This window comes from Pyrgilauda ruficollis, unplaced genomic scaffold, assembly GCF_017590135.1.
Source record: "Pyrgilauda ruficollis isolate IOZ18807 unplaced genomic scaffold, ASM1759013v1 scaffold41, whole genome shotgun sequence".
NCBI classification, from domain to species: domain Eukaryota; kingdom Metazoa; phylum Chordata; class Aves; order Passeriformes; family Passeridae; genus Pyrgilauda; species Pyrgilauda ruficollis.
Genome location: NW_024525601.1, coordinates 622847 through 644567, shown reverse-complemented (window position 1 = coordinate 644567; position 21721 = coordinate 622847). Strand labels below are relative to the sequence as shown.

Sequence of the window (21721 nt, the reverse complement as noted above, 5' to 3'; positions counted from 1 at the left end):
TTTTTCTTTTTTTCATTGTTCTCTTGTACCGCACTTTTAAGTTTTCTCAGATCTCCTCTAAAAAGCATATAAAAGTGTTGAAAAAAAATCTCTTTAGAGTGCTTTACACTGAATTGATTGTTCCATAGTGCCAAAGATAAACTAAATCTTGAGCTATATCACCTTCCTGGGGTTAAGTAGGTAGAGAATTGTACATTATTAATCTGACCATGGGCCAACACAGTTTTTAAATGCTTAGTAGAACAAAGTTTTAATAAAAAATGCAAAGAAGTTTGCAGTTCCAGAGCCTTAACCTTGGAATAACAAAGGTCCTCACTAATCACTTTACTAATCCATGTGGTAGCAGTTTTCTTACCACGGCATCGTTCCAAAAAGTGGCTTCTGCTCAGCGTTTCACTCCAGGTCACCAGCCACTGTAGTGCAATCCATGAGGAGATTTATGAACCTCAAAGTGGAACTCCTTAAAGAACAATGTGTTGTTAATCAGTAAGCCACTGAGTGAGCAAATGGGAAATGCTGAAGCTACAGAATTTCTCCTTTCCCCGGGATGTGAAAACCTTGCTCAGTGCATCTTCAAGGATTTACTGGCCTCTCCCCTGAAAGTCTTTTTTTAATTTTTTTTCAAAGCAGTGGTGATTAGTCATTTGGGATAGGGCTGGGTGTAGATACAAGGTAAAAGGTAGGCTGTGCAGCCCTGCAGTTTGAGATCACTGTAGTGTGCTGATGGGCTCAGCTCCATGCCCAGGGGACAGCGCTGTGCTGCTCTCAGCAACTGAGATGTGGAAACTTTCCTTTCTCTGCTTGAAGAGATTTGCTTGTACATCTCTAGCATTCAGAAAACTGCTCTGCCTGATGAAATGGTGGGTATGCTGGTGTCCTCCTCTTTTCTCTCATCCAGCATCCATCCTAAAGTATGCCAGAAAAGGTGGAACAGCCTTTACAGGGAGAATGTGAGAGTCTCAGCCACCACAGAAAGACCAGCTATAATATGGGGTATGGAGAAAACAGTATCCCTTAAGAAAGACAAAGGCATCCTTGTATCCCATAACCTCGGTTCTCGTGTAATGTGATGCTCAGCATGTCAGTCTAGACTGTAGGATTCTGGCTATGTAGGGAAACACACACAGTTCCTCTGTAGCACACAGGAGACTTATGCACCCTGAAGCAGGTATTAGAGAAAGCAAAGAGGAAAGAAAGAAAGGTCAAATAAAATCAAAGATAAGTTAGACAGATTCTTACTTGCACAGGCCACTGCTCCTCTGTAGGGAAGATGGATACTTCTTCCAGTCAAGTTTGAAAAAGCGTTGAAAGCCCCAGCTGTCAGATGTGTGAGTTGAATAGAGGTATGGTTTGTTCAATAAACCCCAGCCATCGGGACTGAGGAATACTCAGTGCTGTGGATCTCAAAAGAGCCTGAATGTGAGACACATTTTACCTGCCTGCTCATAGTATCAGCATTGTTTATTCCTGAGTGAGCAGAGAATTAATTTAATTGTTTGGGAAACTCCACCAAAGAAATCTTAGTCTTGTTTAGGTGTCTCTGGATTTAGGTAGCAGCAGAATAAGGATAAACCATATTTCAAAATAATGTAGCTAATCTGATTTAGATACCCTAGTTTGGTTTTTCTAATTCAGTCCAAAGCTCCAGATTCCATTTCTGTCTTAAAAGAGAGGAGTGCACTGTAATTGCATAAGTATGAGATATCCAAACAGTGTAAGTGAAATAATGTGTAAGAAATAGGCAGCTTTTTATCCAACTGAAAAATTCAAAACTGAGCATGAATACTTCCCTGCTGAAATAGGAAAAGATTTTGCAGCTGTGCTAAGTCATGCCCAAGATAACAATTTTCTGCATGTATTTGAGAAGCGAATATTGTCACAGTGATAGTCCTAACAGAGAGAAAAAAAATTAGTGATGGAAATTATGATGATGATGGTGATGACAGTGGATGTACCTCCAAACTCAAGATAACATGGAATTAGGACAGGTACAAAGAAGATATGAGATAGAAAAACCCAAGCATATTTAACACTGTCTTCAGTTCTTTACAAATTAATCCACTTTCAACAAGCAAGAAAATACTTTAAATTTTACTGATATTATTTTTACTTGTACAGTATTAAATATATCATATGTGTGTGTTACTATAACATGATATCCAGATCAATTACAATCTTGATGCAAGTTTGAGAAGTATGTAAGAAGTGTTCGAGTCTGTGTTCTGTAACAGGAAGATGAAACTTGGTGAACATAAAAGAGCTAGAAAACCTTGGAATCTTGCTCTGTAAGTTAAAATACCTTGAATGATGAGGAAAAAAATTTCTTTCTGTAAATCTGTCTTGCCTTTCTAATGGAAGATACATTTTGACCTACTGAAGTGTATTTCTTGTGTGCCTACTACAAGTAGTCTCAGGGGAACTGCACCTGGCCTTCAATGCTGTGTGCTTCCAAAGTGCCGGGACATCTTGGTCTTTCTGAGTCTGCATTTTTCTGTAATTAGATAATGAAAAGGAAGATCTGGAAGTGAAGAATTGAAGTTACAGGCCCATCAGATAGTAGTGAGCAATTGATCAACCAGTACATTCTACTTCCTTTTATAGAATCATAGAATTTGCAGAGCTGGAAGGGACCCATCAAGATAATGAAGTCCAACCCATGGCCTTGCAGAGGAAACCACAGGAATCACACCAAGTGCCGGAGAGCATTGTCCAAATGCTTCTTGAACTCTGCTAGGCTTGGTGCTCTGACCACTTCCCTGGGGAGCCTGCTGCAGTGCCCAACCACTCTCTTGTTGAAAAACTTTCCTGCTATCCAAACTAAACCTCCCCTGACTTAGCTTCATGAAATTCTCTTGAATTCTGTCACTGGTCATGAGAGTGAAGAGATCAGTACCTTCCCTGCTGCTTTCCCTCATGAGGAACATTTGACACATTTTACTGCTCTCCACAGTAAACACTGAGAAAATAGATAAATACACACAAGAGCAAATGCACACTGACGTGAGGTTTATATTGCCATTTGTTTGAAGTCTCACCCTTCAGAAGGATTATAAGCTGAAGTGAGAAATGTGGTTAAATTCAGATAGGAATAAAGTCATGGTTATGATCATATGTGTGCATGTGTTTGCCTACGTAACAATCTGGCATGAGAAGAGTGAGATTTTTTGCAGGAAATAATGAAGTTTTTGTGCTTAAAGGAGCAAATTTACAAATTCTAATGGTCACACACATGCTGTGTGTGATGAACATTGAGCTTATATTTCCAGGAACAATAAAATTTCATGTACTAGCGCTCAACACCAGAATTATTTTTTTTACATATCTCCATGCCACTGACTGTCTTGTAAGTTAATCTCATCTCTCATCAATTTTTCACCAGCTCCACTCTGATGTTGATAAAGGAGATGGTTCCATCAAATACATCTTGTCAGGCGAAGGGGCAAGTTCCATTTTCATTATTGATGAGAACACGGGGGATATTCATGCTACAAAGAGGCTGGATCGAGAAGAGCAGGCCTACTACACGCTCCGAGCACAAGCTCTAGATAGGCTGACTAATAAACCCGTGGAGCCAGAGTCTGAGTTCGTCATTAAGATTCAGGACATCAATGACAATGAGCCAAAATTTCTGGATGGTCCCTACACTGCTGGAGTTCCTGAGATGTCTCCTGTGGGTAAGTGCAAAATACACTGTTGGTGTTGTGGGAAATTTGTTCCTATTGCCTTTTTAAAAGTTTCATTATTTTTTACTGTTTCACACTAAGCTACTTAATTATCTATGAGACACCTGCAACAGTTAGATATTTCAAGACTAAACTGGAAATAATATGCTAGATTAAGTATTTACCCTTTCAAAAATGTTGTGAAACTCAAACAGCTATGCAAGGATTCAGCCATTTTATGGTGCATTTCGCATTCCAGGGCCCAGAGGCTTTGTTTTATAATTCCCATTAACAGTAATAAGTTTCACACCTATGTTATGGTACTCAAAGGTTATAATTTATAATTTCATTTAGATAAGGTCTGTTCATAACAAACCCTTCAAGTTCCTGCTAGTGAATAGCATAATTTTTTTGGTAAGTTTTGCACAGTTTATTAGTAGTTTATTGGATATAAACAAAACTAACAAAACAAAAAATAAAAATTTACTTTACTACAAATATGTATATGGGAAGGCCCACTTCAACCTGAGAGAGCTTTGTGGTGATTGAAATAACGATTTTCTTTGCTCAACTGATTTTAAACCATATTAAAATGTGGCACTCTTACAGTAAGCCTGGGCATAAAATTTTCTATAGTTTCCTCAGTATGACCTCCTGTGTTTTTGAATGTTAAACAATGCATCTAAATTGGAGCTAGAGAGAAAAAGAATCTTCCCTACCTAAGTGCCCTGCAGCAATCAGTAGCAAACATTGCTTATATATTTGAAACTCAGCTTAGGAGTCAATAGAAGATAAGTAAAACATTGCTAATGAGTTTTATATTTATACATTTATTTTACTAAGCAGTGAGCATAGACACTATTTCTCATTGATACTTGGCATTTGTTGTCACTCGGGCACTATGTGGATGGTTGAAGAGGCAATACTAGCCTTGGAAGAAAGACAGACACCACAACTTTTGCAGAGTAACAGGGAGGAGATGAAGTTCTGATATTTTGCTGGAAACTTTTTACTTCTGAACTTTGAAAAAATCTAGACAACAGATAATCTAATACTGTAATACCTAAATAATACACTTCAAAAATATGTTGTGTTAAAATACATCTGTTTTTTTCTTGATTAACTTGCCCCTTTACTTTAGAATAAGATTATTTAAGTAAGATGTAGCATGCAGCAACTATTAGATTTTTTTTCACTTTTGTCTTATGACCTGAAAAGAAATTATCTCCATATTTCACTTTTGTATTTATCACCTCTGTCTTTTCTTGCACCGGCATATTGATGTACAGACAACTACTACAGATATATGAGGTTTACTTACATGTACAAACCCATGCCCTACTCCTACCTATGCTCCATTTGTTCCAAAACTATATTGGAAATCAATCTATGGGGCATGCACTGTGTGCAGTGGAGAATATAAGGACTATCTTTCAAAATGAGCTGCTTTGCGTATTTTGTTGAATCTTTACATCATAAAGGAGTAAAAGATATTTTCTCCCACATGGACTATGCAACACCCAATGCATTTTTGATTCAGGTAAGTATTATGCAAGATGATTAACTGAGACTAGTGCACTCTCTAAATTTGTGTCAACTAAAGGTGGTTTCTGATTCATGAACTTCCTGAAACTGCACATTTTAAACACCTTCATGGTTAGTATCACACACCTAGCAAATACTGCATTGTTACACAGTTAAGGATTAACATGAAATTCCTTTGTCACACTTTTTCGCACTTTGTCGCACTTTGTCGCATTTTGTCTTACATAGTTACAGCAATTCATATTTTATTCATATAACATAATTTTTAATTAATCACCTAGAGCATCCATGAAATATTAAGGAGATACAAAGTATCTATCTCCTATTTTGTTTAAAATTGTATCCATGACAAGGATTTTTAATTGGATATTAAAGGAAATGAAAGAGATCACAGGATTATAAACCCAAATTAACTATGAAGCTAGGAAAACTATAACCTTTAACTTACAGACTGGTTATGCAAGTATAATGGTTCTGTATTTTGTTTGACAAATATTTTTGGACATGATCTAAGGCTAATTGAAGTCAATCTCTTCTTTTATTTGAAATGACTTCAGGTCAGGTTTAAATTATATTTGGGTCAGGCCCAATTATATTGATTATCCTGAACAGTGTAAATATCTTGATGGCTTATAAATCTATTCATGGCAAACCCACCAAAGATATGGCTTATCTGAAAAGCATAAGGATTTGTTTTTGTCATATTTTTTAAAGTGTGTCTGGTACTTAAAAAACTGAGCAGCATTATATTTCAAACAAAAGGATACTGGTCTGTTTGAGTTATAACCAGGGGAAGCAGGGACAAGAATTCCAATGCCCAACATAGTTTTGGTTTGTTTAATCTTCTCTGCTCTCCAGCCATATCAATGGCCTTGCTTGTTACCCGGCACAACAAATATCTCCCTTGCCATTTATTACCCCTGACTGAGATGGATAGAAATATCTGAATTATATAAGAACGTAAAGAAAGCAAAAGCACTGTATCAGGCTTACATCTTTGATACAGTGTGTAGTGGGCTTTGAGAGTCTGCATGAATTCTCTCTCTCCAAGCACAAGCCACCTCTGCTTCCCTTTGTCTGACCTTGCTGCTTAGCTGGGACCATTCTTGAGTTTTTTCCCCAAGTGAAGGCAACATAACGAGGCTATGGGAGGGGAGGGAGGAGCTGAAGAGGGTTCTGACTCTCCCCTTTCACACTCCTGGAAGGGAAAGGCTGTGGAAGCCTTGCGGCATCAGCTGTGGGTGGTGGAAGCATAGAAATACCAGCAGGTACTGAGCAGAACCAGTCTGGATTGTTGTACATAAGGAATTCTTGATAACTTGATAGTAAAGGTGTTTAATGTTTTTCGTAGCAGCTGATACCATGTAAAGATGAGATGCCATCATGGAGTGGTTTTATGAGTTAAACGTAGTACACATCATTAATTGATATAAATTAATACTTTTAATAATTGACTGCCTTAAAGCTTGTTTTTCAATTTGTTAATGTGGCTACAATTCAATTGATAAGAGTTTATGCAGTTTAAAAATTATAAATTTGTTAAATTATTCCAGTTTTAGAAACCAGTTTTATTTTGAATGATCTCACCAATATTAAAATGGAAGTCACAGAATCATTTCTCATAAAACCTTATTTCAAAATTTGCATAAAATATCTTGCAAGTTACTAGCAAGCTTTCTAAAAAGCTCTGTAGAGGTTTCTAAAATAATACATTTAGAGATTCAAAATGGATCCCTTTGAAGGATCTCCAACTTAATTTTCAGCAAGGAGTTTACCTTTTTCTTTTCCTATCATGGAAAAGTTTAATCTCTGTGGTGTGTCAGGAACATTGTTGAGCCTTGACTTGGCTAAATTTAAGTACAAATAGCATTCTAAATACAAGGCCCTCTCTGCAAATATCATCCAATCCTTTTACCTTAATATCAGAGTTTTATTAGGTCAAGTTCTGAGATTACTGTAATTTAGTAATCTCTGTCAAATCTAGTAGATATTATGTTACAAATTATCTTAAAATTTCTGCAAAATAAAACCAGGAATCTGTACCAGTCACACATAACTAAGTCTGTAAGAAACTACTATCAAGAAAAAATTACATGGAACATTTTGATAAGCAGTACAGATTTTTTCTCAGTACTTGCTACAATTGCTGAAAAAGTTTATGTTGTTGCTACATGTAGAATTCCTTTTAATGAAATGATATCGAAGTTTTGTTAAAAAGACACAAATATAGAGAAAAATAATTTTAGAGGAATCCATACTTAAAAGAGAAAGCTACTTTCAACATAAATAAGGCATGTTTCTTTTCTCAACCCATACAAAATACACAAATTGTAGGTAGTATTTTAAGTTATATTTGCAAAGCCGTAGTTTATATTAAGACACTAATGAAAGTTTGGGGTAGGGTCAGTGTCCTGTCTACACTTGCACTCCAGGGCTCTGAACAATGGTTACTAAACAAGATTTATTGGAACACTCATTTTGTTGGATGGAGTAAAGGTGTGGTACCATTTGTTGACAGCCCCTGTTGCCTGTAATTCCTAACCTTGGATGCAGACATGGCAGCTGACTGTCTTTGCTAGAGAGTAAGGCAAAGCATTCACGGATACAAGGATGACAATTTCAGTGCAGGAACACAAACTCTTCTAAGGTGATGTACTTGGATTGTACAATGCAACTACCCATTTTTCCTCACACTTTTAGATGTATTTACTATCCATAAGTATCCCCACAACTTTATGATTTGTGGTTTTTTTAAAAGGGAAGTAAGTATTTTAATTTAACCTCAATCCATTGCAGAAAGATTAGGACAGCAGTACATGGCAAGTATCCTACTCTGAAGGAATTCCTGTTCTTCAAAAGCAATCTGCTTCTTCTGGAAGAAATCTCTGGAAATTCTCAAATACAGATTTTTCTGTGCATTTTATTTCCTTGGAACAGATTTTCTACACATAGGACTTTTCACATAATTAGAATACCTTCTGTTATCTTGCATATTCTTGAAAAAAAATATTGTGCAGAAATCTCCTTCTCAGCATGGGGCTTCAAAAGCTCTTTTTGTGTGTGTGTGTGTATATGTGTGTGTGTGTGTGTGTGTGTGTGCAACCAATAAAGAAATAATGACAATATCAAGAGTTTCAGATCTTTCTCCTAGTGATGTTTAGAAGGAGCTGTTTATCACAGAAGGACTGTAAAAGTATCATTATTTTTTAGTTACTGATTACATTTGAATGGAATTATCGCAGAAAGATTTGATGTTAGAATTTCTACTTAAAAACCACCCTTTTCTGAAGGATTCATGTGTTGTAGGAGAGAGACAATCAAACTCAGATAATGACTTTATTTGTCTCCTGAAATGTAGAGGGTTTGTTTGCTACATCAATAGATTTTTACAGCAAACAAGCACTTCTAAACTTGCAGCATTTTGAAAATGTCTTTGCTGAGATTGCAGAGCTTGTAATTTCTTTGATCTTGTATTGGTCTGGGGCCCTTGAATGCAGCAAGAGCAGGGGAAAGACATAACTGTGTGAGAGGTTTATAAGCACTTTTGCCAATATTTGCAGACATTGTAAGCTTCATTGGCAGGGCTTAGTGACTTTGTAAATGTGGTAAGCCGGGCTTTCACAAAGAACACGGGATGTCAAACAGTCATTACGATACCCTTGTTCTCAAAAGCTGGATAGACTTAACGCAAGTTTAAAATAGGTCCCTGTATGAAATTACATTATAGAGTAATCTGTAAAATCACTTTGACATATGTAATCAAAGCTCGTAGTTATTGGTGTACAGAAAATGGATGTATTTTAAATCCCATAACTGATACATGACTTGATGGATAAACTAGCAATTTTATTTTTAAACTTCCCATCTACTTAATAGATGCATGCGACATTTCAGGTTGGGAAGAACCTCTTCCCTGTCCAAAAATACTAGACCAGTCACAAAACAGAAAAAATACATTTAAATAGAATTGCATCCATATTACTTTGTCATGGATACTTCAGGAATAGAGATCAGGAATGTGGGCTAACTAGGCCATAACCACAATAAATTTGTTATACAAATGATCATTTTTGGTCAGAATTCTTTCAAGCAGGACCCATCCTTTGCAGTCTGTTCCATTTTCTGGAGGTCTGCACTTAATCCTTTCTGCAAACTTTCAGCCTAGTCCCAGGCTCCATTTATGATGTTCTACTTAAATGAGAATAGAAAAGATGAGGAAAATGGATGGGTGATGTACTATATAAGATAAAAAGAACTTCAGAGCTTTCTCCCATTTCCTGAAAATTCCAAGTAAAACTGACCAGTATACTATTTATTTTAACTTCACCCTGGACACTTGCTATTGCAGTTTGTTCTTAAAAAGTGATTTCAAGTCTTGCTGGTCTCATTTTCACATGTCAAAAACATGTCCTTTCAGGAAATGAACATTGTGTTTAGCAAATGCTTTTCTCTAATTGTATGTCTAAATAAAGTCGATGAAGCAATCTGATCCTCTCTCGAAGACCTTTACTGGGCATCTGCCAAATTGATACAATATTAATTTGCAATCTCACCTCCAAATGGGTCCCTGGGCTGTTCGATGGAAGGTCTGAATGTTACAAACAATCTGCCAGTGAGAAAAAATAATCTTTTCTGTCTATCAAAGGGTGGTGACCATGGCCAAGGCCCTGGATCCCAAGTGTTATTTTATTCTGCTCTCAGCATACACCATGAAAGCTGTTGCCTAGAACAAAACAAATGGGAACTGACATGGAGAACATAATGAAGAGGAGCTGGATGCAGCATGAGGTCCTCACAAAACATAACCTTCTTTTTAGCCAGTTTCAAATTTTTCTTTCTTATTCCTGTTAATATAGAGATATTTTTTGCTCGAACAATCTTTACACAATAGATTACCAAAATTGATATTGCAGATATATTGAAGGAAATTAGTACTGCAGATTATTGAGGGAAATTACTGCTTTTTGAAGGAATTTAGAGACCACTTTCACCAGGTTTTCTCTGAGATGAGAAAGAAACTCTTCAGCCATCTCTTTATGAAGCAGTAAATAATTTTATAGGCTAACAATGATTTTGTGTACTTTTATCAAAATTTGTAAAACATATATGTGTATGTATGTTTCAATTTCTAGTGAGTTATTACAATTTCAGGAAGCAGACATCTCTTAAAAGGAGAACCACTACTACTGTATTTCATACTCAAGCAGACTTAAGGCTTCACCATCATTAGTGAAATTTTGCTGACACATCCTCCACCAGGCAGAGGCAGAGATGGAGAGGAGGGGCTAATGAGTGAGATAGTTTGTACTGCTGTGAGTCAGGGCTTGTGACTATTTGTGAAGATGGAATTCTGTAGTAGCTGATACTATCAGTTTACAAATAGAACCGGATACACTAAACAGAGTCAGCATGGAAATGATGAACAGCTGTGAAAAAGCCAACTCACACTGTTCCAGATATGTACTGGCATAGCATATAGAATAAGTGTAGTTCAGATTTTTCTATCTTTCATGTGCAACAGTCCCTTGAACATTTTACAGGTACCTCTGTGGTTCAAGTGACAGCCACGGATGCAGATGATCCTACTTATGGCAACAGTGCTCGAGTTGTTTACAGCATATTGCAAGGACAGCCTTACTTCTCTGTGGAGCCCAAAACAGGTAAATTTGCATAAACCCTTTGCAGTAATGCTGAGAAAAAGAGGAAAATGTGCATTAAAACTTGCTAGGAACTTATTAATATGACCTCTTTTTAAATTAAATATATTCAAGTTTTGTTGATATTTTAATCTCTTATTGTATAGAATAGATTACTAAAGCCACATGTCTGAGCTATGTAATAAACAGACTTTGCTGGAATATAATTTATTGTCTTTTTAATCTACCAGCTACTTGGTCTGCTGCCCATTTTCATCTCTCTTATCAATGAAAATTTTAAAATTCATTGAACATTTTTTTCAGATTTCAGAAATATCTAATATCACATAGCCAGGTTCCATAAGAATAAACTTAAAGCTCAATTACTCTTCATTCTACTTTTCAAACTGAAGTTTTGTTGTGGAAAATTAATTCCTTCTTCATTAATATGAAGAAGAAAACACTGTGCTTCTTATGCTTATTGGATATAATATTTTGCTGTCACTTTCAAAGCATATTGCTGGTGAAATTTTGTTTTTACAATTCTCTTGAAATTTTGTGAATATTTTTAAGCCACAACCAAATGCAACCTTTAATCCTCTGTTAGTTTAAAAAATATTGCCCGTTCTGCTGGATCATTTCATAATGCAGGAAAGTAGGTTTTTGGTCTGCTTATTTCAGTTTAGTGCTGGAGCCTTCACTTACTCCTACAAGGAGAAGAGTTATAATCTTCATTTTGGATATAACCAAGCTGAGACAAAAGAGAAAAAATATCACCCTTTTAATCATAAAAAAACTGTGATGTGAATCAGACCTGAGTCTCAATATTGTGACCAAAAAGTCACACTCTATTTAGCAACCTCTAAATTTGCAGAAATAACTACTATAATTATCTCCATATTGCAACAAATCCATGTTCAGCTGGGATATACAGCACTGTCCTTTTCCCTCCAATGAGTATGATTCATAGTGGTTTTCCCTCTGTTTCTCTTTCTCCCTCTCCATGTGTACTTATGCACCACGTACGTTGTGATGATGGCTGCAGGCAGCCCTTGAACAATAATGTGGTAGCTTCTGCTAAATAAAAATCTTGAAGAATTCAGACTGAAATGTTTGCACACATTTTCATCAGTTCGATATGATACTCAGTTTCCTGTGTGCATGACAGTTTGCTTCCAAATGATTGGGTAACTTTGCCTGGTAATTTAACTATGGCAGAAAAACAAGCATGCCAGGAAAAGCAAGGTAGAAACAATAACACTAATAAACGGTATGTTAATTGTATTTTTACATGTCTTGTAAAATGGGTGAAATAGTACCAGGCAGTCTGTTGGTGAAATAAATGTTTCAACCCAAAGGTGATTAATGGCAAGTCCAACATTCATAAGGGAAAAAAGAAATAAAACTCTAAGCAAACATTCAACAAATAGCAGATGAAGAGATATGTGTCCCAATGTGCCTCTTCTTTATTTAGTTTGTTTATATTTCTTTTACTGCTGACACTAAGTGCTGGAGGAGCAAGCGGCTGCCTCTCTGGAAATCAGGGTTAGCAGCTGTATTATGTACTGGGCATGAAATATTAATAAAATCATCATATTTTGAGAAGGCATATTTTTTTTTTTGATGCATATCAGCAGAGCAGAAAGAATGAAACAATGAATTTTCTTCTAGTTTTCATTTCATGTCAATTAATTACAAATTAATCAATTATGCAGATCATCAAATGGACATAACAAAAACTATTTCAGATATTTAAGTATTTCATTACTAAATAAAAAAACCTCTTAATTATGCAAATTATTTAGAAGTGGATATTAGTAAATGCAATGTAGGGCAAAATAAGATAATTTCATATATCCAAAAAGTGTGGCATGTTATCAGTATTGGCAAAAGTTAATGTCTTGAATGGGCATCCAAAAGATAGTGAACAGAATCTTGACATTAGACTTTAAAAAATGAATGCAGAATATTCTGTTCTTCCTAGCTCTAAAAGAGTGGGAAATCCAATACAGAAATTTACATCTTCCAGGGAAGAAAGTGTTACTCAAGACATTTTGAAGACTAGTTCAGGGAGAAGATACTTGAAAAACACAATCATGCACTGCATTACCCACTAAATAAAAATTGGTGGGTTTGGTGACTATTTAAAATAAGCTTATGGTACGTCAGTGCAACTCCTAGTCAAACCCTGTTCTATTAGTGTTGGAATTAATTCATTCCACTCTTGCTGCAATCACTGATCCGCTGTTCCTTTTGAAGGCAAACTCAGCTTTTACAGTAGCATTTTTTTGCTTGTGTGATCCTTCACACCTTGTCTTTCTGCAGGTGTTATCAAGACTGCCCTTCCGAATATGGACAGAGAGGCCAAGGACCAGTACCTGTTAGTTATCCAAGCAAAGGATATGGTTGGGCAGAATGGGGGATTGTCAGGGACTACATCTGTAACTGTCACCCTGACTGATGTTAACGACAACCCGCCTCGCTTTCCACGCAGTAAGTTACTTTGCAAATATGTGACTCTTAATATTAGTCTTAACACTGCTATTTTCTTTACACACTGTGCTATTTCAAACAAAAAGTGCTTATTTTCCATGTTCTTTGTTAAACACTGACTGCAAGACTCTATTACTATTATTATTATTATTATTATTATTATTATTATTATTATTATTATTATTTAGTAAGTGTTGTTTTTCTTTGTCTCATGCATACAAGATCAGTTGAAATGATGTACAGCAGCAGAGACATTTATTCATGTATTAATGTGAAATAAATAAACAAGAAAAATAGATCCTAACAGATATTTAGGTCTTTCCACCTAGGCTTCAGAATTCTTTAATCCTTCATATTCCTTTGGCATTGTCATGTGCTTACAGTGTTTCTTAAAGAGTTATATACCAAAGAGCTGGGAAGTCACCTTCCCTCCATTTGATTTCTTTGACCAAGGTGGCTTTCATCCTAATATAAAGAAAGAAGCACCTAAAGAAAGGAGTTGTATGTTCAAACCAGAAGAGCTCAGTTTATTCATAGTGTTCTGTCTGGGGTGCTTTTTTATTAATAAAAAAAAAACCCCAAAAAACATGGTAACATAGAAAGTAATGTGAAGGATATATTCGTGTCAGCTCCAGCCTCACCTCCAACGATGGAAAAAATAGATCTGTACATAATAGATTTCCTGTTATTTCAAGCCACCAACTGCTTGAAGTAATAATAGAATAACTGAAGTTGTTTTTGAAGGTGAGGGTGTTATTGGCTACAGAGTGCACTCTGATAGCCTTTTGACAGCATATATATCATTTTGTGCTTGAATATAAAAAGCTAGAATTCTCAAGATAGTGCACTTACCATTAAAGAAATGAATATATATTAGTTTTTAGTGATATTCAGATTGTGAACTGCCTAATCAAGATATAAACTATAGAATAATAAGTTTTTATATTGATATTATTTTACTTACTTGCTTTTCTTTCCTCCTTTCTGGTAAACAAAGTAAAACTGCATTATCAGGGACTCACATCATGATTTGCATTTAAGTTTTGAATTTTGTTTTTGCATCTCTGCTTTGTACTTCTCTTGTCCTATGAAGAAGGTATGCCTGTTGTACTTAGAGTCTATCACAAAGAAAACCTAGCAAAAAGGGCGATTCTGTTTCAAAACTGAAGAATCTATTCTTGTAGCCTGAATAAATGTTCAGGCACATGATTTTAAGGAATGTAGATTTAAGAAAGCTAGCTTTTTTTATTCAGCTTTCAGTCCCAGAAGACTCTGAATTCATTAAATTTTTAAATTTTGCAGGATCATATCAGTATAATGTCCCAGAGTCTTTGCCAGTGGCTTCTGTGGTGGCCAGAATAAAAGCTGCAGATGCAGATGTTGGACCTAATGCTGAAATGGAGTACAAGATTGTGGATGGTGATGGTTTGGGAGTATTCAAAGTTTCTGTTGACAAAGACACCCAGGAAGGAATCATAACTATTCAGAAGGTGAGTCTGATTTTACCCACTGATTCTGTTTGGAACTCTTCAAGATGGGGGCAGGTAATGAGAGCATGAGCTTTTGCTTCTGAGAGCCTTTTTTGCTGTAAATGTTTCCATTGGTGTATTTCATCTTCACTTGACTGTGTGATTTTGAGGTTTTTAATGACTTATGTTGAAAAATATTCTGCATTTTCTTTGACAAAACCTGTATTTTTGTGAGGTGTGCAGTGCTTTAAGGCACTGCATTTGAATGGGAATCTAAACTTTAGTCTCATTTGTCTTTGTATGAAATAGTAGAAAGTGTGAAAATATATCTTGCAGCAAAAATCAAAGCTCCAAATAAAAAATGGATCCTGAAATTAACTTTAAAAATAATTACCTGGATGTCTTTAGCTGAGGTGATACTACTCATTCAGAAAGCACACATAATTTAAAATTATATAACAGTAAAAGTAGTAGGTTTACAAGACCCTGTATTATTAAAAATATTATTTAGAAAAACCCTGAAAAATTTAAATAAGTATCTTTTTTCATAGCTTCCTACATGTGCAGTTAGAAAGCATTATGAAATTGAAAAATCATGTTGATATAAAATTATTAAAACTAAGCTTTCTCACATTGTTGCAACACATTTTAGACTACCCTTTTAAAAAGTAAAAATGTGCTGAAATATTTTTCAAGAAAATTTAAATTTTTTGAACAGTAAAAGAAATAAAACACCCTAGAAGAACCTCTCCTATAATTTCCTCCTCCTAATGTATGAATTCTTGGCAAGTCCCTGTGACCTTTGTTATGAAAAGGGTGTTATTTCACGGCCTGGGTTTCCCACCCAGAGCTCAGTCTGCAGCTCCCACTGCAGCTGCTCACCCAGCTACCTACGCTGAATGGATTCCTCAAGAATTTAATATCCTTAAAGTGTAGGAATGACTTGGCATTTTGGAATACATGTACCTATGTTTCCAAACAAGGACCTATGTTTGTATTTAGTATTATTCCATAACATATTTTTCTTCCCTATGTAGTATTTAATCTTTGTAAACTTCACCTGTCGGCTGGGGTGCTTTTTTGTCTTGTTGTGTTGGGGTTTTTTTCCCTTCTCTGGTGTATCAATTTCTTCTTCTAGCAATATAAATCTTCAGTTACATTTCTCTTTGAAAGAAGTTAAGTGTGCAAGATGTTCCAGAGCGATGGGCTAACTCTCTGATGCCCTTAACACTTGTTGAGAGCTGGTAATCATCCATAGATGTCACAACAAATGAAGTATGTTCACCCTTAAAAGATCATAATATGTGTAATGTGAATCTTTTTTCAAGGAAAAAACATCCAACTTAGGCTTTTTACAAAATGTACTTCTGCTTAGCACATTTGAAATACAAGTGATGAAAAGTTAGTAGTCTTTTTGTTCAACAGCCAAATTCAGTGTGGCTTCCTCAGTTTGCTCATTTAAAGTTTTTGGGCAAGGATTTGGGAGAAATGTGCCTATCCTAGAGGGCGAACATTTACCAGTGCCACAATGAGCAACACTGAATCAGTCAGGATCTTCAGTGATCTAATATGAGAACTGGTGAGTTAATTTCCTTTTTTTTTTTTTTTTAGTATGATTTTGTAGTCATGGTATTCGTTCCTGGAGTATCCTGATTTCAGTGCTATACAGTGGACCAAATAATTGATATTTGTTATTTCTATAATCATTTTAGCTAGGGAGCTGAACTGGACCTTTCACTACTGAATATTTGTCCAGAGAAATGCTCTATGGAATAGCTGTTAGAATACATCAAAAGGGTACAAATTTTTGACCCGATCAAATGGTCTAATCTGCTAATATATGTTGACACAAGAATTCAGGCTTCTTTCTTTGCAGCGTTAGACCTTTTCTCTAATTTTCCTACTATTTTTGACTTTTCCTCTGTGTGGTAGGTAGTCTTTGGCTAGTGCAAGGTGCCCACCAAGCCAGTCTATCACCCCCTTTTCAGCAGGACAGTGTGATAAAATAAGATGGACAAAACCATGTGGTTCAAGATAAGAGCAGTTTATGAAAGCAAAACTGAAGGTCACATGCATGCCAAGCAGTGCAAAAAACCAGAAGATCTTGTTCCTTATGGAAATGCCTGGCTGCTTCCTGGGAAGCAGGGCTTCAGTTCAAATAGCAGTTGCTTCAGAAGGCAAAGGTTGTAGATAAGAAATGCCCACTCCCCCACTCCAATCCCCACCTTTCTCTTAGGTTTCATGTCTGACAGGCACCCTATGGCATGGAATGTCTCTTTGGTCCATTTGGGTCCATTGTTCTGGCTGTGCTTCCTCCCAAGATCTCGCCCATCTGTGTGGGAAATGTTGGAGAGAAGCGCTGATGCTGTGCCAGCAGTGCTTGGCAGTAGCCAAAAACTGGCATGTTGTCAATACCTTTTCAACTACCAATGCAAAGCACAGCACTGTTCTGCTGTGGGGAAAATTGACTATCCTTCACTCAAACCCTGACATACCCAAAGGTGATTTCCCACGCTGAGGGCACCTCCCGAACCTCAGGATGTCCTTAGCTTTTCATTTTGACTCCAGGGAACTTAGTGCTTTGCCCAATGCCGAAAGACCCTCCCTGCCAGCCTTGTAGAGAACGTTTTCTAGGATAGAAGTGAGGAACTGAAGCACAGTGCCTATCAGGCAACTGCACTGCCTTCTGGACAATAAATTGAATTAAAGACCATTATTAATAACTGCATATGCGGGTTAAGTAGGTATCAATCACTGAACCTTACCTGCCAGATCACTATGGAGTCAGGTTATCTCTGCATGATAATGCATGCTTGTTAGTAAGAAGTCAAGGAAGAAATTAAGTTTGTAGCCTGAAATCTGCCTGAAAATTTTACTGTCCAGCACATGATGTTCTGTACTCCTCTGAGTGCAATTACCTTTCTCCTTTTCATGCCCTAAAATTAGCTGCGGTATTGAGAAACAGATCAGCCTCAAAATGCATGCCTATCCTTTTCAACTGCTGATTATTGATATGCTCAGATGTCACGTTTGTGTACACATCAGGCAGTAAAATGCCAAGGCAAAGACTTATGAAAAGGCGCACTTTGGTTCTAAATGCAAATGGGTGCTTTAGTTTTGCGTACTTCTGCTGCAATTGTACATAAAGCTCAGCAGGCTGGGCATGAAAATCACCGGCAGTAACTGAGCAGCTGAAGGCACTTCTCCATTCATTTTTGTGCTGGGTGTTGTTGGAGAAAGTTTGGCACCTGGTTATCCGAGTTCCACACACAAGCTGAGGATTTTGCATTCTGTTTTTAGAAGGATAACCACTTCAAGACAACTTTGAAAGTTGACTTCCTCAAAACTAACACTTTTTCTAACACATAAGTAGCATTAAATTTAAAAAAAGATAGTTTTTATAAGAAAGAAAATAAAACTGCAGGAAGAGAAGTGAGATTTAAGAAATCACCATGTAAAGATAGATTTTTATGTTCTTTTTATTTTTATTCCACAACATTCATTTTATGGAATATTAAAGAAAAATGCCCAGGGATGAGAAATAATTGCAGGAAAATGATCTTGTTTGAAACAGAGAGACACCAAGTACCATGATATTAGAATGAGAAAAGTGTTACATGGTTAAGTGTATCTCAGGATTACTGGTGAACAGATTTGGGTGTATTTAATTTTTTGTTTTGGATTGTTTTCCATGCCTGTTTGAACACATTTCTTCTCTGTACCCTGCAACAGGCTTCCTAACATCGCGAGTCAGCAGGGGGAAAAAAAAGTGTTTTTACTATTGATAGTGATTTTCCTTGAAATATATTGAGTGTATTCCTTCCTTTATATTTTTTCTGCTTTGCTATAAACCCAGATATCTGGCTTGCACAGTTTATTCAGGCTGGATTTTTCTCCTAACACTCTGAGAAGAGTGCTGTGTTCTGAATAGTAGTGGTAGTTCTGCTCACAGTTCTTACAGCCATGGCAGGACTAGGGATTACATGTTCCTGAACATGCTAGTACTGTTCCTGCCTAGTGCATAATGTGAGTGTAGATTAACTACTAGACTAAACTTCAGCTCAAAATAACATTTTGGCAATAGTCTGGCTCCCCTGTATTTACTCCCTTGACCATATGGAAGCAGACAAGGGAAGAATGCTTTCTCTGTGTCTCTATCCACTTGGTCTGTCCTTTCCAAGAGTAAAGAGTAGGATTGTACTACACCTTATGCAGATACAACCAAGAAGTATGTGTGCTTCTATCACTGTTGAGTTTTTGCAGCTGTATGGGTTTTCACATACTTGTCACACCTTATTTTATTTTTATAATTTTATTTTTTATTTGTTTTTTATTTTATCAGTTAGGATACTTGAATCAAAATTAAATGAATGAGATAAGTAGTTCACGTATTTCAGGAATTTGCTTAAGTTCCTTTGAAACAAAAAAAACCACCACCCCCCACCAAATAAAACCCAAACCCAAATAAACCAATCAAACAAAAACAAATAAACAAAAAAACCTCTCACACAACATTTTTAAAATATTTGGGACAAGGACTGATTTTTTTCATTAATTTATGGCTTACATAGTGACAGTAGGTTATGTTAGGGTAGAATTGGTTTTTGTAAGATTAGAGAAGCGAAAAGTTCATCTAATGACAGAAGCCAGTAAAACAGTGTTGAACCATTGACTTGGTTATTGGCACTACAAAAAATAATCTACTGTCTTCTGCAATACATTAACCAATTTCATATGCAAAACATGTATCCAGGATGTATCTACAATGGTATATAAAAGTGTGTAAATCAATTTTAGGCTATTTTCAGCTATTTCATTACCTGAAATAGGATATGAAAAATTCTAGAAAACAAACTTTGACTTTCTTTTTCTTTGTCTTTCCTCTTTCTTCAGAAGTTGTTATAAATAACAAGTGAATGAGACCCATAAGTAATATTCTCAGCTTAGATGAAGGGTGGGAAAGTAGTGGGAAAGCTAATAAGGGTCTTTTGCTGTAACCTACTATATTCATACAATTTGTTGCCTAGCAGTTTCAAGTCCCTGTGGAAATCTTTCTATTTCTTTATTTACTTTCCTTCTCTTTTGTTAAATAATGCAAAAAAATAAATGAAAATTCTCACTTGTCAAATGAAACAAAAGAAATCTTTCTTATTTTTATCCTGTTCGGAGCAGCTCATGCTACAATTCTGATGTTGCAAATAATGTGAGTTTGGCTAATCTCTGCACTGTAGCACAATCTCTGTGGAAATTCAAAAAACAGGGCAAGATATAAGAGAATAGAATCATAAGATAGCATCATTAAGGTTGGAAGAGACCTCCAAATTCATCAAGTCCAGTCTTTGATCAAACACCATCATGTCAGTTAAACTATAGTTGCACATCCAGTCATTTCTTGAACATTTCTGGGGATGATGATCCCCTGGGCAGTCTGTTTCTATGCTTAAGTACCCTTTCAGTGAAAAACAGTCTTTGTGATGTTCAGCCTGAACTTTACCTGTCACATCTTGTAGCTGTGTTGTCTTGTACTATCCCTAGTTACCTGGGAGAAGAGGCTGACCCCCATCTCATGACAATCTCTTTTTAGGCAGTGTAGAAAATAATGTTCCCTCTGAGCCTCCTTTTCTCCAGGCTAAACAACCCCTTCAGCCACTCATTACACAACTTATTGTCTAGACCCTTCATCAACTCCATTGCCCTTCTCCCTACACTCCAACACCTCCTGAATGGGGGCCCAAAACTGGACACAAGACTCAAGGAGTGGTCTCACCTGTGCCAAGTACAGGGGGGCAGTTGCTGCCCTTGTCCCTCCAGATACACTGGTTTGGGTAGCAGCCATTGGCCTTCTGAGGCACGTGGGCACACACTGGCTCATTATCAGCATTCCTAGGTTCTTTCCTGATGGGCAGTTTTCCAGCCACTCTGCCCCCAGATGGTAGCACTGCAGGGGTTGTTGTCACTCAGGTGCAGAACCCTGCGCTTTTGCTGTTGAACTGACCTCAGCCCATTGATCCAGCCTGTCCAGATGCCTCTGCAGAGCCTTCCTGCCCTCCAGAGATCAACGCTCCCACCCAACTTAGTGTTTTTGAGGTGCGCTCAATCCCCCTATCCACATTATTTATAGATATTAAACAGGACTGGACTGAACACTGGTGATTGGATGGCAACTGAATGTAACTCCATTTACTACCAACTCTCTGAGCCTGGCCAGTTTTCAACTCAGTGAAGAGTGCACAGGTCAAAGCCATGGGCTGCCAATTCCAAAGTAAAACTAAACTAGATGTGTAAGTTGCCTTTAAGCTGGATTTTGGAAAACATCCATTTTATGTGATCTTTTCAGAAAAAAAAAAAAAAAAAGAGTTGTAGAGTTTATGAAAAGGAATTCTATTTCTTAGAAGTATCTCAAAATTTTTTCTTCGTTCACACTGTGACTCAGTTCTCCATCTGTAGAGTAGGATCAATTCCTTCCTGTGGTTTCATTTGTAATTTCCATACTTCTATCAATGCTCCGTTAGTAAGGACTCAGTTCATTTGCATAACTCAATTTCACAGTGGTGAGGGTGTTTGGAGAAAAAGCATAATTTTTCTGCATATATTGGAGTTTTAAAAAACGTGTCAGATTTTCCTCTGCAGTAGAAATCTTAGAATTGAAGAAACATTTATGGAAGCAAATGATGATTCAGTCACTTAATACAACAGATTCTGAAGTGTCCATGCAAAGCTATCTATGTACAATTTTGAAGTGAATTCATCTTGATTTTTGACAGAATCAAATTGTACTACACATGAATAGAGTTTTGGCTTTGCTTTCCAAGCAAAGTATATACACAAACCCTTATTTCTTGTGGTTTCTAAGGCACTATTCCTAGAAATAGTGTACTAAAAAAAGCATCATTTAAGTACAGATCTTACTTACATC

General features: G+C 36.5%; 1 protein-coding gene across 1 annotated transcript in view; it reads left to right on the top strand.

The window, feature by feature from the left end:
* The window catches only part of CDH7 (cadherin 7), a 71403-nt gene that overhangs the window by 27322 nt on the left and 22360 nt on the right, over positions 1-21721 (top strand). The window contains exons 2-5 of the mRNA XM_041477649.1: positions 3380-3674; positions 10748-10867; positions 13169-13336; positions 14639-14826. Of these exons, the coding sequence (XP_041333583.1) occupies positions 3380-3674; positions 10748-10867; positions 13169-13336; positions 14639-14826 (771 nt within the window). The remainder of the gene's footprint in view (positions 1-3379; positions 3675-10747; positions 10868-13168; positions 13337-14638; positions 14827-21721) is intronic.